Genomic DNA, 13,360 nt, shown 5'->3' with positions numbered 1-13,360 from the left:
ACAATTAACGAGAAATAATTATTTTATTATTATTTTATCAAGACAGCTCATATTATTCCCGCCTCGTGGCCATACATTAGTCCATTACAGAAGTCGATCAAGAAAACCAACGTGTAATTGATTTTGCTTTAGATTCAGACAAAGACACCAATCTTGGAATCTAACGAGCTTACAAACTTCTCCAAATCCAAATCATCTTCTTTGTTCCAAGAATCAAGAAAGTCCATATCATCAGTTACGTCAACCTCAGGCGAGTCTTTGATATCTCCGACGTCGGCACCATCGTAGCTTAAAATATCCTCTAACTCCTCCATAAGGCCAACATTATCGACGTTGGTATACATACCGGAGATCTCTTCGTTACTAAAGAACTCAGTGAAACCATCGGAGAAAGAACAGTTGTCGGAGAAACCGGGAGAGGTCGACGTGTTGTTCGTAAGAATCGATATGAAACCGCTTGACGCTGCCGCCATTTGGTTGAGCAGCGTGGAGGTCGAATTCTTGGTCGGAGAATCGACGTCGCCGGTGTTTTGTGAGATGTCTGCGATGTTTGTGGAGTTTCCTATGATGATTCCGGTTAGTAGATCCCGGTTTGAATCGACCGAGTATTTGCTTGCAACGCGGTTAAGAAGCCTTGCGGAACCGGATGAACCGAGTTTATGGTGTTTTGGTTCTGAACCGGTTTGATCGGTTGAATTGATCGGTTTGTGAGTGGTTGGATCGATACCTCTTTGTTTTAAACGCTTCTTGAGATTCGTGTTCCAATAATTCTTAATCTCATTGTCGGTTCGTCCCGCCAAACATGTTGCTATTGCGGCCCACCTTCAATAATCAGCACCAGGTGAAATTATTATACTTTGCCCAAAACAGAAAACAAATAGATTGACTAATTTATCCCAAGAAGAATTGAATACCCTTATAAAGCTACGCGGAAACAGTAAACTTAAAAGATTTGTTTAAGCACATAAATACTTTTCAAGTTAGTTTGAAATTCTGAACACTCTATGTTGAAAATGGATCCATATCTTTTACATATTATATTACAATATGTACTCAAGGTGACATCTAGAAAAAAAAAAGCATCATTAAAAGTACTAGATGATGAATTATATAATACAAAAAGTATTAAATAAGGAAAAGGTTCTTACTTGTTACCCTTAAGAGCATGAAGCTTGATAATAGTGTCGTCTTCTTCAGGAGTAAACTCCCCTCTTTTAATATCGGGTCTTAGATAGTTAGCCCATCTTAGTCTACAACTCTTCCCACATCTCTTCAATCCTACATACATATTGTACATACATTGTAAGAAATAAGAGAAAAATAGCTGTTAATTAATTATTAATATTCTTAATGACTGAACGTATATGATAAGGAAAAATAAGAAAGAATTACCAGCTTTTTCCGGGAGAGTACGCCATCCACCTTCACCATGTAGTTGAAGATAAGCAATAAGCTTTTGATCTTCCTCAGGAGTCCAAGCTCCTTTCTTTATTCCTTCTTCTTTGCAGCATGGTGTTCTCACCATCTCTGATTCTTCTTCTTACTGATTCTTGCTTTTATTTATTTATTTGATATAAAACCTATCTTAAAAACCTTAGCTAGAGACCTACGAAAGGAAGAAATTTTTAAAACCGCTTAAGTGAAATTAAAAAGAAAAGAGATTAGAAAAGATGACTAAGAGAATTTAATAGAACGCTTGATCAAAACCAAAAGACACTTGAAAATTGTGCTCACTGAGACACTCTTTTGACGAGGAACACGTGAACGTGTTATCATTATATATCGGATTCTTAAAACAAGAACAAACGGTGTTCTTTTACTCTCTCTTTCTCTCTCTCGCACAGATTAGGGTATAGAGAGATTTCTTATATAGGTAAATTACGAGATAGAGAAAAGGAGACACACATAAATAATAATAACTTTGTAAGGGAATGGTTGCGATAGCACGTTTTTAATATTTTCTTTACTTAGACCACCGAGCCATCGTAGTGCAATGCCAGGTGTGTCATGGTCACACGGAATTGCATCCATGAGTTCTGACACTCTTCTAATTCTCGTGCCCGTATTAGTTTGTTTCTCCAGGAAAAGGAACATTGAGATTCGTGTAAAAGATTTGTATTGATACTTTGGAGATACAATACAATGGTCAAGAAAGGTGTGCAACTATACTATTCAATTCATTCATTGAATCAATAAAACTGTTATCATTAAAAACTAGTATGATTTATCTTTCAAGGAAATAGTAGTCTAATTTTACTATCATTAAACTGTAAATATGCTAAAGCATAGTATAACGCCTTAGTCATATCACATGAAGGCGTATAAATATCAGAAACCCCATTCGATAATCTTAAAACGAGACACAGGTTCTGAATGGTAACCGCGGTTTGAGCGGTGCGGGATAATCGGTTTAACTGCGGTGCGGTTTTAACCGTTATAAAAACGTATAGATATATGGTATATATAGAGATTTTTGTTATTGTTAACTGTGGTACGGAGCAGTAGGGCGGTTCGTAACATTTGAAGCCACGTACTGATTAAACATAACGTATAAATATCAGAAAACTCATTAAGTAATTTAAAAAAAAAATCACTACGTAAAAATGGAAGATTCCATCACAAGACATTACATAACCATGTTATAATCATAAGGTCTTCTCGGGATATTGTTTCCATATGGGATGGAATCTGAAAGAAAAAAAAAAGACATGTGTTTGTAGACGAAACATGTTTTTAACCAGTTCAAAGTTCTAACTATAGGTCTGCACCCTTTTTTGTCAACAAAAGTCTACATCTTGATGTCGGAAAAAGGTCTACAACTTTATGTTGCAATGTTGGATATATAGTATCTCTTTCGGAGTAATTAAGCCAATCGGCACTCCGATTTCTGAATTCTAGATTTAGAGGAGACAACAGTAAATTAGTAATAGAACGGGTATAAAAGTAGAAGTGTGGACATTTGGAAGGAGGAAATCGAATCTTGATCACTATCAAATTTAAGGATCAAACTAAATTTTGATTGCTTTGAGATTCTTCTTGTGAATAAATTCTTAAGTGATGCTAGTTTGAGATCAATAACAGTGTTGAATGTCACACACACCTATAATTACAATTAAATACAAAAGATTATTAGGATTATTATGTATAGTTAATGGACTATAAGTTTTAATCTCTAAAGAATCCGTAAATATAAATTATATATATAGGAAGTTATAGTAAAACATGAATAACATATAAGAGATCTGATGAGTCATTTCATTATTGTAAACTAGTTTTTAGTTGTAGAAAACATAATAAAGTATCAAAAGCCCTATACCTAACTAATAAAAGGTTTAATAATTGATCCATATACTCTTATAATTTGGCCAAAAAATGGGTTATGTTCTCGAATCCCAATTTTGATGGTATGCGAAAATAATGGTTAAAATGGTCATTATCTTGAAAGAAGATATTGAAATTATGTAAAAGTTAATAGTTCACTGACCTTAATCTCTAAAAAATGTATGAAAATAAAATTTCAGGAGTTTTAAGCAAATGATTTTAAATTAGAAGTCAAAGAAATTTAACAAAATCATTTTATTTTCAATCATGTTTTTTGTTCACAAAATTTTATAAAATCTACTGCAAACAGAAAAAAAAAATCAAATTTTAAATCTAATTAGCTCTTTTCTTTTTTTTACCTAAGTAGCTTATTAATTTGTATAAAACTCCAAATCAGCCATTTATAATGTTAATAGTACTCATTCACCAAAAATGCCGATGCATCTCGTTTCAAGTGCTATCTATCTATCTTTTTTTTTTTTGACAACAAATGCTATCTATCTTATTTTATTATATATGCACTTTTATAAAACAACACTCAATCTTATAAACAATGAATAGCTAAAAATGCTAAGTAATCAATGCTTTCTTTACATATTTCTAAAAATGAATTGTAGACTTTGGGGTACTAGTGTTGAGTTGAAAAAAAAAAGACTTTGTGGTACTAGTTTCATGAAAGTTGGACCTTTAAGGAATCGAAAGCTATTAAAAAAATAATTTATCAAACAAATATCGAAATCGAAGTGGAGGCAGATCATGATATTCGGCAGCTGGCAAGCCTGGCATGAAATGCCAAATGACAAATGACAAAAAGAAAAAAAGAGAATAAAAAAACCATTGAGCAAAACGTTTATAACATTCGAATATGCCAAAAGCACACTCAACAAACAGAGAAATTTGCAATTAAACCCCGTATTTTTCAGTTTAATCTGAAAAAAAAATTAATAAAACTAGATGTGTGAGTTTGACCCAAAAAAAAACTAGATGTGTGAGTTAAAATCCAACATTATTCAACGAAGTGAATAAAAAAATCAAACCCTTCCAATCTTAACGAAGCAATATTTTTAAAAAATAATAATAACAATGATATTTTTTTTTTGGATAAGCTAACGACATTGTGTGATACAAAATGCATGTATCTAAGTATAATTTGGTGAAGTGTTTATTTTTTTAATGTAAACTAGATTTTGATCCGCGTTTTGACGCGGAATAGTTTTTCGGTTAAAACTTTATATAATAGTATTTTCTCTTTATTTGAAGTAGACATGGATATAAAATCCGTAACCTGAGTCTGCACTGTATGAGGTCTGAAATGTACAAAACATATCCGATCTCGAAGTGTTATTATCCGAACCTGAACGGGTAACCAAAAAAACCGGAAAACCCAAAAAAATCTGACTAATCCGAAAAATCAAAATAACTGATTCGAATTTCTAAATTAATCACAAATATAAATATTTGAAGTATAAATATGTACTTCAAAGATTCGGTTTTATATTTATTTTGAAATGATATATAGAAATAATTATTTAAAGTTTAAATAATTATCTTAAATATCCAATTATCTATCAATAAGTATTTATTTCTTATATTTACTTTTAAATTTTGAATTTAACTTCAGATATATCCGAAACAAATCAATATAATCCAATGTAGAATGATATACAGTTACTTTATGGTTTTAGCATGTAATATAATTTAGAACAAAAATTAATGTGTTATATTTGAACTCAATTTATATTTACGAATTTACCGTAATAAGACCTACGATGTGATGTCGGAAAAAAAGGATTTAGGATGTGATATAAATTAGAACCAAAATTCAAAATACTTGGTCCGTAACCCAACGGTTACCTGAACTTATAAACCTAATTTAAAGTGTGCTTTATAATTTGTTCAGTTAGTTTTATATTTGATAAATAGTTTACATATTTGTTGGAATAACCCGTACAATTAACTCATAAAAATATCAATATTAACATGTTCCAATATATTATTAAATATTAATAGTAGCTAACTATAAATATTTATTTTATTAAATATATATATATATATATATATCTATTCTAATGCTCTATCTATTCAAATATATTTGATTATATTTTAATATTCTAATTTGAATATGTATATTAAATATTATTAGTTTAAATATAATATTTTAATATATATTTTTAATAAGTTGAAGTAGTTTTTAAAATTCATGAATATATGTTATTATGTATATGTAATTATTTTGAATTTAAAAATTTATAAAACATTTAATAGATGGATTAAGTAACTTTATATTTATTAATTTGTCTACCAATTTAATTTTGAATATGAATTATCTATATATTAATATTATAGAGTTTTTATTTCTTATTCTATAAATCAAAAATGAATAAATATTCATTTATAATAATATTTAATATTTATACGAATTTTATTATTTAAAAGTAGATATAAAAGTAAATTTATATTTTCATTTAAATATAAACTATTAAAAGATATAATTAACGGTAATCTTAGAAAAGGATACTTAAGAATCTTTTAGAGATCTTATTTTTAAAATATTAAAATAATATATTAAATATGGTATATATTTAATAATAACTAAGTTATTTGGAAGAAAAATAATAAGAAGTTAAATTAATGTAATAGTCCAACCTACACTATTAGTATGTAGATAAAAAAATGATTATGTTTTGATAATATTTATATCTACAAATAAAATTATAGTTTTAAATAAAAATTAACCTTTCCTTATTTTCAATAATTAAATAATATTTTATATTACAAGAATTCATCAAAATATTAGTTTTATTTTTTATTTAAAATAATACAATACAATGGAATTTTTTTTTCATCAAATATTTTTCATATACAAGATTTCCTGCTAAGATTACCACATGATGTATAATTTTGATGTTAATGTTATAATCTTCCAGAGGAAAATAAAAACACAAGATTGCCGAAATCAGCGTTGGTCGTGAATCATGTGCTTGATTGTGGACCCCCTCTGAACCTTCTGAACCTCATATTGTTGAGTGTGTGGTCCAATCCTAACAAAATATTATATGATAAAGTTTTATAAGATTTGAATTGGGAAATAAAGTTTGTATCATTTGCATCTTTCCAGGAATTCGATTCGTCTGGGCTTTCAAAGATAGTATTATAGTGCTGCTGACGCCATCGCAAAGTCTATCTTGTTGAACTCTGCTTCTGCTCTCTTCACTTTGATCAAGACTGCCAATCTAAACATACAACAAACACAATGGACTTTTATGCTTTTAATGGACTTCTTCATTTTGAGTTTTAATCGTTCGGGACCCCATTTTTAGTATAAAAATTGATGAAAATTATATGGCCGGTTGTACATCTAGTGGGCTTCGTACCTCTTGCTTCGAAATTCAAGAATAGGTCTTAATTGGCAGAACTTATAATAAAACAGTAGCAGCATGCAACAAAAATAGCAGTATGCAACAAAATTATATTCTTTCATTTATATATTTAATAAAGTGTTTGGTAGATCAGTAAATTATTTATATTTAAAATTATCATAAAATTAATATATGGTATATAATTTATTTATTTCTAAATAATATAGATATATTTATATTTATATTCTATGTTTTTGTTAATAAAAATAGTGAATCATATATCACATTATATAAATAAAAATATTTTTAAATATGATATATTATTATCTTTTAAAAGATAAATGTATATTATTTGCAAATTTTATTTTTAAAGTATAAATTTTATTTTTGGATATAGTATTTATTTTTATATTATTTAATAAAATAAGCTAATTATATATAATTATTTTAAACTTTTTATATATTTTATATGTGAGTGCTTTACCAAAAAAACCATTTGAGTTTATTGAGAAAATAGCATTCGTAGAACATTAACATCTTGTCAATGTTTTTTTAAATAAATTTTTGAAAATTGTTGATTGGATAATAAAGCGCATAATGATTATTCTAATGTTTTACCAATTAATGCCTAAATTATGATTTTCAAATGTAAAAGAAATGTGTTAATGAAAACTTGAATCAAAAACTCATTTGCCAACATATTAGATGACATATATGTCTCTAGCCAGCGTTCTACTTTCTCCGTTTCATTTTAATTGTCGTTTTAGGTTTATGCATACAAATTAAGTAAACATTTGATTTTGCAAATTTCTAAAATAAAAACATCAATACTGATATACCTAACTATATTTCAACAAATAAAAAAAAATCAGAAAATATTATCAATAAATTTTACATTGAAATTTGAAACGAACTTATTTGAAACGAAAATTTTACTCTAAACATAATTAAACTTAAAAGAAGAGTGTATTGTTTATGCCGTTTTTTGTCACAGAATTGAATAATTGTTTTTTACAGCTTAAAATGAGAAAATTGAATTTCTTTCAGTAGTGTTTATTAAATATGATAGCATTTACTGTCCAATTATTATCATTTCGCAAAACATGTTATTTCCTTTTCTTCCAATAATATTAAATGCATTCATGTGTTTCATATGTAACCTCCTCCCCTAATTCATGGCAATCTATGTCTTCTCTCCCAATGTTTTTTTTTCAAATTCAAATCACTCTTCTCCCCCACAATAAATCCCTCTTTATTCCTTCTTTTCCCTTCTGAATTTTGTCTTGAAAAAGCCAAAACACACAAAAAGAAATAAAACTGTATCCTCTGGAAAAAGATCCAAGAAAAGTTATTCTTAAAGAAAAAAAACAGCTAATGGCTTCGCAATGGACAATACAAAAACTTGTCACTTGGAGAGTCAAAGATTGGGCTAACTGTTTCTTGGCTTCCAAGATTCCTATAGGTCTTCCTCTCTATTCTATAATTCTTAATTTTATTTTATTTTAGTTAACTTATTTACTGATTATAGACAATATCAGACATAGATGAAGATGGAGTTAATAATACCGGAAACACAATGAGCAACAACAATGTAATGTTCAAGAGAACAAAGAGGAAGATGAAGAGTAAAAAGAAGAGATCAGAGAGGAAACTCAGTCTAAGCCCACCAGGGACACGTCATCATCATCTAAGAAGCAGCAGCGTTTCTCCTACGTTGGAGTCTCAGAACCGGAGGTTGAGTTGGCAGCAGCAGGCACCGGCCTCAGACGAACCTGGCTTCATTGTCTTCTGTTTCGACCGTGAAGACGGTGGGTTTGACGTTGTCAAAGAGGGGAAAGAAGAGAGGAAGGAGCTGGAATTGTCCTCGGAAAAGTCACCAAGGACAGTGAATCGTAAGGTTCGTTGTAGGGATTAACCAAATCCTTTGAAACATTTTATAAAAAACTTACTTTGACTCTATATCTATGTTGTTGTTATTCCTTAAGAACAGCTTATTTATGGAGACCAAGAGGAAGTAAGAACAGAAAAGGTTAACTCGCCGGAGATTAAAGAGAAAGAACAAGATCAGGAAGCTAAGACTATAAGCCCAGAAATTAAAGATATTTCATGTGATGTTCATGATCAGGTAATGATCATTTATATGATGTTTCAGTTTCAAACATGTGAAATTGCTATTTTTATTTAGTTACTTTTAGCCGTTGTCGCAGAAGAACGAGGAAGAAGAGGAAGTTGATGCCTCTGATAAATCTAGCGGGTCTAGTCACTCAGACGAAAGAAGGGGATCGTTTGCATTTCCCGTGTGAGTTTAAATAGCAACAAAAGGGTTACAACTTTGTTTTTGTTTGTCTTGTTTTGGACATCAAGGTCTCTAAACTGAAAATTTATGCAGACTGGGAGTTGAGTGGATGGGGAGCCCTGTCCAGATGCCTAAAATAGATGACTTGTCTCCGAAGAAACAAAAGCCAATTGCTTTAGGGTTTCAGTGTTGTAGATTCTAAAAAGGAGAAACACTCCAAAAGTTTTTTATGAGATTCTTTTGTACTAGTCTGTTTCTGAGCAATATATAAACCCTTTTTTTTTTGTTCAACATAAACCCTTTTCTTTTGAACAACAAAAAGGACAGATAATCTACAATGTTAGATTTAGCCATGAACTCTTACAACCTCAAGCAAGTCCACTCTCCATCTTACGCCATCATGTATCAATCATGTCATGCCTAGAGATAACAAATTACAAGGACTAGAAGTAAGACATCTCTCTTCTCATGGAATTCTATTTTGTTGTATATCATCGAGGCAGGCCACAGCTTAACATAATCTCATCAATATTTCTTATCTATCAAAACTTAGTTTGTTCAAAAAAAAAAATCAATCAAAACAAAGACTTAGAAACCTTTTCCTTTTGCAAAAAGTCTCAAAATCCATGACCATGTCGTTTATCTATCGCGCGGCATGCGACCTTCGACATGTAGCCGGTCACAAGTTATTGTTTGTTTTGCTGTCGCATAATATGCAACCGGCGATTGGTCGCAAGTCGCAGATTATTGTTCGTTTTGATGTTGCGCGATCCATAGCAGATTCCGATTCAAATTGCTCGAAAAAAACAGCAATTAAAAGAATTTGATCACGCAACTGATCGCAAGTCACACGACACGTAAACAAACATAATTTTAATCGCAGATCATATGTTTAATCGCAAGTCGCAGATAGAGTGAAACGTAAACAAACGTAATCTTAGTCGAGAGGTCGCATGAACGGCTTAATAATATAGGGTAAGCTAAAACGCTGTCGTTTCACTAAGCTCTGTAATATTGTGCAAATGTCTTAAACCCCCCACCAGTAACCGGTGGTTCGGTAGTGAAGAAACCTCCCGACGAAACAAATGGCAGCGTTAAGCCACCGCCTACGTAGTAACTTCACGCGCCGCTTCTCCTCAACGCGAAACACTCAAAGAAGCGGCGGATCCACCAAGGTACCAACACTCTACACTAGCCCCGAGATCGCCTCGGACTCCACAACCCTCCAGCTCCTCTCGTGGGGACGAGGCGCGTCGGGTCAACTCGGCGGCGGGATCGAGGAGATTCGAATGTACCCGTCTCCGGTCGCTAACCTTCTCCTTCGCCCCGATCAATCCTTCTCCCTCGCACAAACGCCCGGAAGAATCGATAATGGGTCGGGTTTTCGGGTTGGAGTCTCTTCCGGGCTGTTCCACTCGGGTTTAACAGTCGATGGAGATCTGTGGGTTTGGGGAAAAGGAGACGGAGGGAGGCTAGGGTTCGGGCAAGAGGACTCTGTCTTCGTCCCCAAGCTAAACCCGCGTTTCGAGGAGCGTTCGATTCGCTGTGTCGCTCTCGGTGGTTTACATTCTGTGGCTTTAACACATAAAGGAGATGTCTTTACTTGGTGAGCTAGATTAAAGTTTGAATCTTTTAATCTCGGTTTGAGTTTTGAAATGTGACAATGCAAACTAGATTAGTTTTGATGGTTACATATTATTAAAAATGAAGTTTTCAGGGGTTATGGCGGTTTTGGTGCGCTTGGTCATTCTGTTTATACTAGAGAACTTGTCCCTCGGCGTGTTGAAGGCTCTTGGGATTGCAAAATCTCTGCCATTGCAACCAGTGGAACTCATACGGCTGCTATTACCGAATCAGGTTTTTTTACATGCTCTCTCTTCTTGCTACATATCTGTAAGTCATATATATATATATATATATATATGCAATTTCAAGAAGTTAGTTAATGTTGTGATAGCAGTAACTATAATAGTAATAGATCCCCTCTATGTCACTACAAGTTTTCCTTCAAATCTAGACGGAGTGTATATCTGTTTAACTCTTGATATGAGCAAGCCTTGTTATTGGTCTTAGGGGAGCTATATATGTGGGGTAGAGAGGAAGGAGACGGTAGGCTAGGACTCGGGCCAGGCCGAGGACCAAACGAAGGTGGTGGGCTTAGTGTTCCTTCAAAGGTCAAAGCTTTGTCAGTTCCTGTAGCTTCAGTCTCATGTGGTGGTTTCTTCACAATGGCGCTAACACAAGAGGGACAGCTATGGAACTGGGGAGGTAAAAGCCATTCTAGCCTTAGTTTCCTTCTATTGTACTGTGAAAATGATTATTCATTGGATCTTTATGTATCAGCAAACTCAAATTATGAGCTCGGACGCGGTGATAACCTGGGAGGTTGGGAGCCAATGCCAGTACCCAGTTTAGAAGGCGTTCGTATAACTCAGATTGCATGTGGTGGATATCACTCTCTTGCATTAACTGGTAAACAACTCTTCTGCAGACTGAAGTACTGAACAGCTCTTCCTTGGTCTGTCCTTTATACAATTTTCACTTGAAAAACCTACTTGGTTTTGGTATGATAACAGAGGAAGGTAAAGTACTCTCGTGGGGACACGGTGGCCACGGCCAGTTAGGTAATGCTTCGCTACGGAACCAGCAAGTACCTACAGAAATCGAAGCATTAGCAGACAAAAAGATCGTCTTCATAGCTTGTGGAGGCTCCTCTTCTGCAGCGATAACAGGTAAAAAAAAAAGTAATGACATTGTTACGTTCACTTGGAAATGGTATAATAATATCTAAAAAAACATGGGATTGGTTTTTGTCGGCAGATGGAGGTGAACTCTGGATGTGGGGAAACGCTAAAGATTTCCAGTTAGGAGTTCCGGGACTCCCTGAGATCCAAACTTCTCCGGTCCAAGTCAACTTCTTAACCGAAGAAGATGAGCTTGGTCCGCACAAGGTTATCTCAGTTTCCATCGGTGCTTCTCATGCTCTGTGTTTGGTCTCAAGATCACATTAATAAACAACAACTTTGATATTGAGTATGTGTCTCAGTGTCTGAGGGTAATGATTATACAAATAAATGAACAAGATCTTTCTTTACATATCATAATCAACCTTCAGTTACAATTGGGTATATCCGGATCCGAGTCGGGTCCGCGCGTTATTGGGTCAAGAGGTCGTTAGGATTTGAAAATTAGTTAGCTTTAATATACGTTACATCGTAATAATATCTTTAAAAGCTCCAAATTATCTGTAAGTTATAAATGAGTTTCTGTAAGAATTAAGACGGAGATGTACAGTATTAAAAACTGAGAAAAGAGCGTAACACATTGACAGTTTCGCATGATTAAAAATACAGCTAAGGTCCCTTGTAATGTTAGTCAAGTTATTAAGTTATATGTTACTTGAGCCCCTTCTCAAAAAAGAAAAGGTTGCTATGTTACTGTGTTGTTCATGTCATTTTAAACTATATTTTGACTTTTCTACATGGTGAGTATGTAAACTATTGTTTGAATTAATAAATAAAGATGTCAAAAAGGAAAAATAGAATCTCACGACGTTGAAGTTTAGATGTAAAACAAAACACTGTTGGTTTACACTTCCATAATTTCACAAAGACAACAAGCTAAGCTTAAATTAGAGCAGGCGCTTGTATTTATCCTTAAAACACCGCTAGAACTCCCAAGAGAGTCAACTTTTCCAAAAAAAAAAAAAACTCCTAAGAGTCAAGTCTTTGTTTGTATCAACCAAAACTTGTGTAACCATCATAGATATAAATCTTCTATATGTGTCAGCAAGATTTACGTATAATGTATGAGGGAACATGATGTACGAAGATTTTTTCAAAAAAAAAAAAAACATGATGTACGAAGATTCTCTAATTCTGTCAAATGAGTCGACGGATGGAAAATTACGAAGAGAAATCATGGAACTGTTAAAGAAATGATTAGGCAACATGGTGGAGTCATACACCAACTCACAGACAATCCCTAACTCTCCCAACCTCCCAACCAAACTTACCCATGTGTGATTTGATGAGATTCTATAACTTATATGTGCACATGCCTTATTGGACCTACTCTCCTTCAAGTGTTTCCTTGCAATGACTACCACCTACCTAATATGGACCCCTCCCTCATCATCACCCTTGATTCGCGCTGTCACCATTCCGATCGCACGGCGTATAAGTGCTTGAGAGTTCTCACTCATCCAACGGCCCATAGCTGGTTTCTGAATATATGCACAGAGGATCAGGATCCGTACTCGCTCTTTCTTTCTCGGTTAGATCTTTCAAGTCTTATTCGATGGTTGGAGTTGGCGAAAACGACGAGCCGACCATTGATACAACTACGTCAGCCCATTGACATTTCAGACACGTTAAGTGGGACC

The 13,360-nt window shown here is 33.2% G+C and overlaps 3 protein-coding genes across 6 annotated transcripts; 2 read left to right on the top strand and 1 right to left on the bottom strand.

Moving 5' to 3' along the window:
* Nucleotides 1–4: 4 nt before the first annotated feature.
* LOC103860547 (transcription factor MYB34) lies at nt 5–5,466 on the bottom strand. The gene is made up of 3 exons (XM_009138162.3): nt 1,393–5,466; nt 1,149–1,278; nt 5–822 (listed from the first exon to the last, which is right to left on the bottom strand). The coding sequence occupies exons 1-3, from the start codon at nt 1,523–1,525 to the stop codon at nt 135–137; spliced, it is 951 nt and encodes a 316-aa protein (XP_009136410.1). The 5' UTR covers nt 1,526–5,466; the 3' UTR covers nt 5–134.
* Nucleotides 5,467–7,449: 1,983 nt separating this feature from the next.
* LOC103860546 (protein BREAKING OF ASYMMETRY IN THE STOMATAL LINEAGE) lies at nt 7,450–9,267 on the top strand. Of its 3 annotated transcripts, none has more exons than XM_009138159.3 (5): nt 7,450–8,142; nt 8,219–8,577; nt 8,671–8,805; nt 8,891–8,979; nt 9,070–9,267. In XM_009138159.3, the coding sequence occupies exons 1-5, from the start codon at nt 8,055–8,057 to the stop codon at nt 9,176–9,178; spliced, it is 780 nt and encodes a 259-aa protein (XP_009136407.1). In that variant the 5' UTR covers nt 7,450–8,054; the 3' UTR covers nt 9,179–9,267. The 3 variants fall into 3 exon arrangements, with proteins under 3 accessions (XP_009136407.1, XP_009136405.1, XP_009136406.1); XM_009138157.3 differs by having other exon boundaries at nt 8,876–8,979; XM_009138158.3 differs by having other exon boundaries at nt 7,455–8,142; nt 8,888–8,979.
* Nucleotides 9,268–9,560: 293 nt separating this feature from the next.
* LOC103860545 (RCC1 domain-containing protein RUG3, mitochondrial) lies at nt 9,561–12,094 on the top strand. Of its 2 annotated transcripts, none has more exons than XM_009138155.3 (6): nt 9,561–10,582; nt 10,694–10,833; nt 11,050–11,244; nt 11,320–11,448; nt 11,553–11,708; nt 11,797–12,077. In XM_009138155.3, the coding sequence occupies exons 1-6, from the start codon at nt 10,062–10,064 to the stop codon at nt 11,985–11,987; spliced, it is 1,332 nt and encodes a 443-aa protein (XP_009136403.1). In that variant the 5' UTR covers nt 9,561–10,061; the 3' UTR covers nt 11,988–12,077. The 2 variants fall into 2 exon arrangements, with proteins under 2 accessions (XP_009136403.1, XP_018512952.1); XM_018657436.2 differs by having other exon boundaries at nt 10,336–10,582; nt 10,687–10,833; nt 11,797–12,094.
* Nucleotides 12,095–13,360: the final 1,266 nt, after the last annotated feature.

Source organism: Brassica rapa, chromosome A03 (assembly GCF_000309985.2).
Source record: "Brassica rapa cultivar Chiifu-401-42 chromosome A03, CAAS_Brap_v3.01, whole genome shotgun sequence".
NCBI lineage: Eukaryota > Viridiplantae > Streptophyta > Magnoliopsida > Brassicales > Brassicaceae > Brassica > Brassica rapa.
This window is presented reverse-complemented; position numbering and strand designations above follow the sequence as displayed.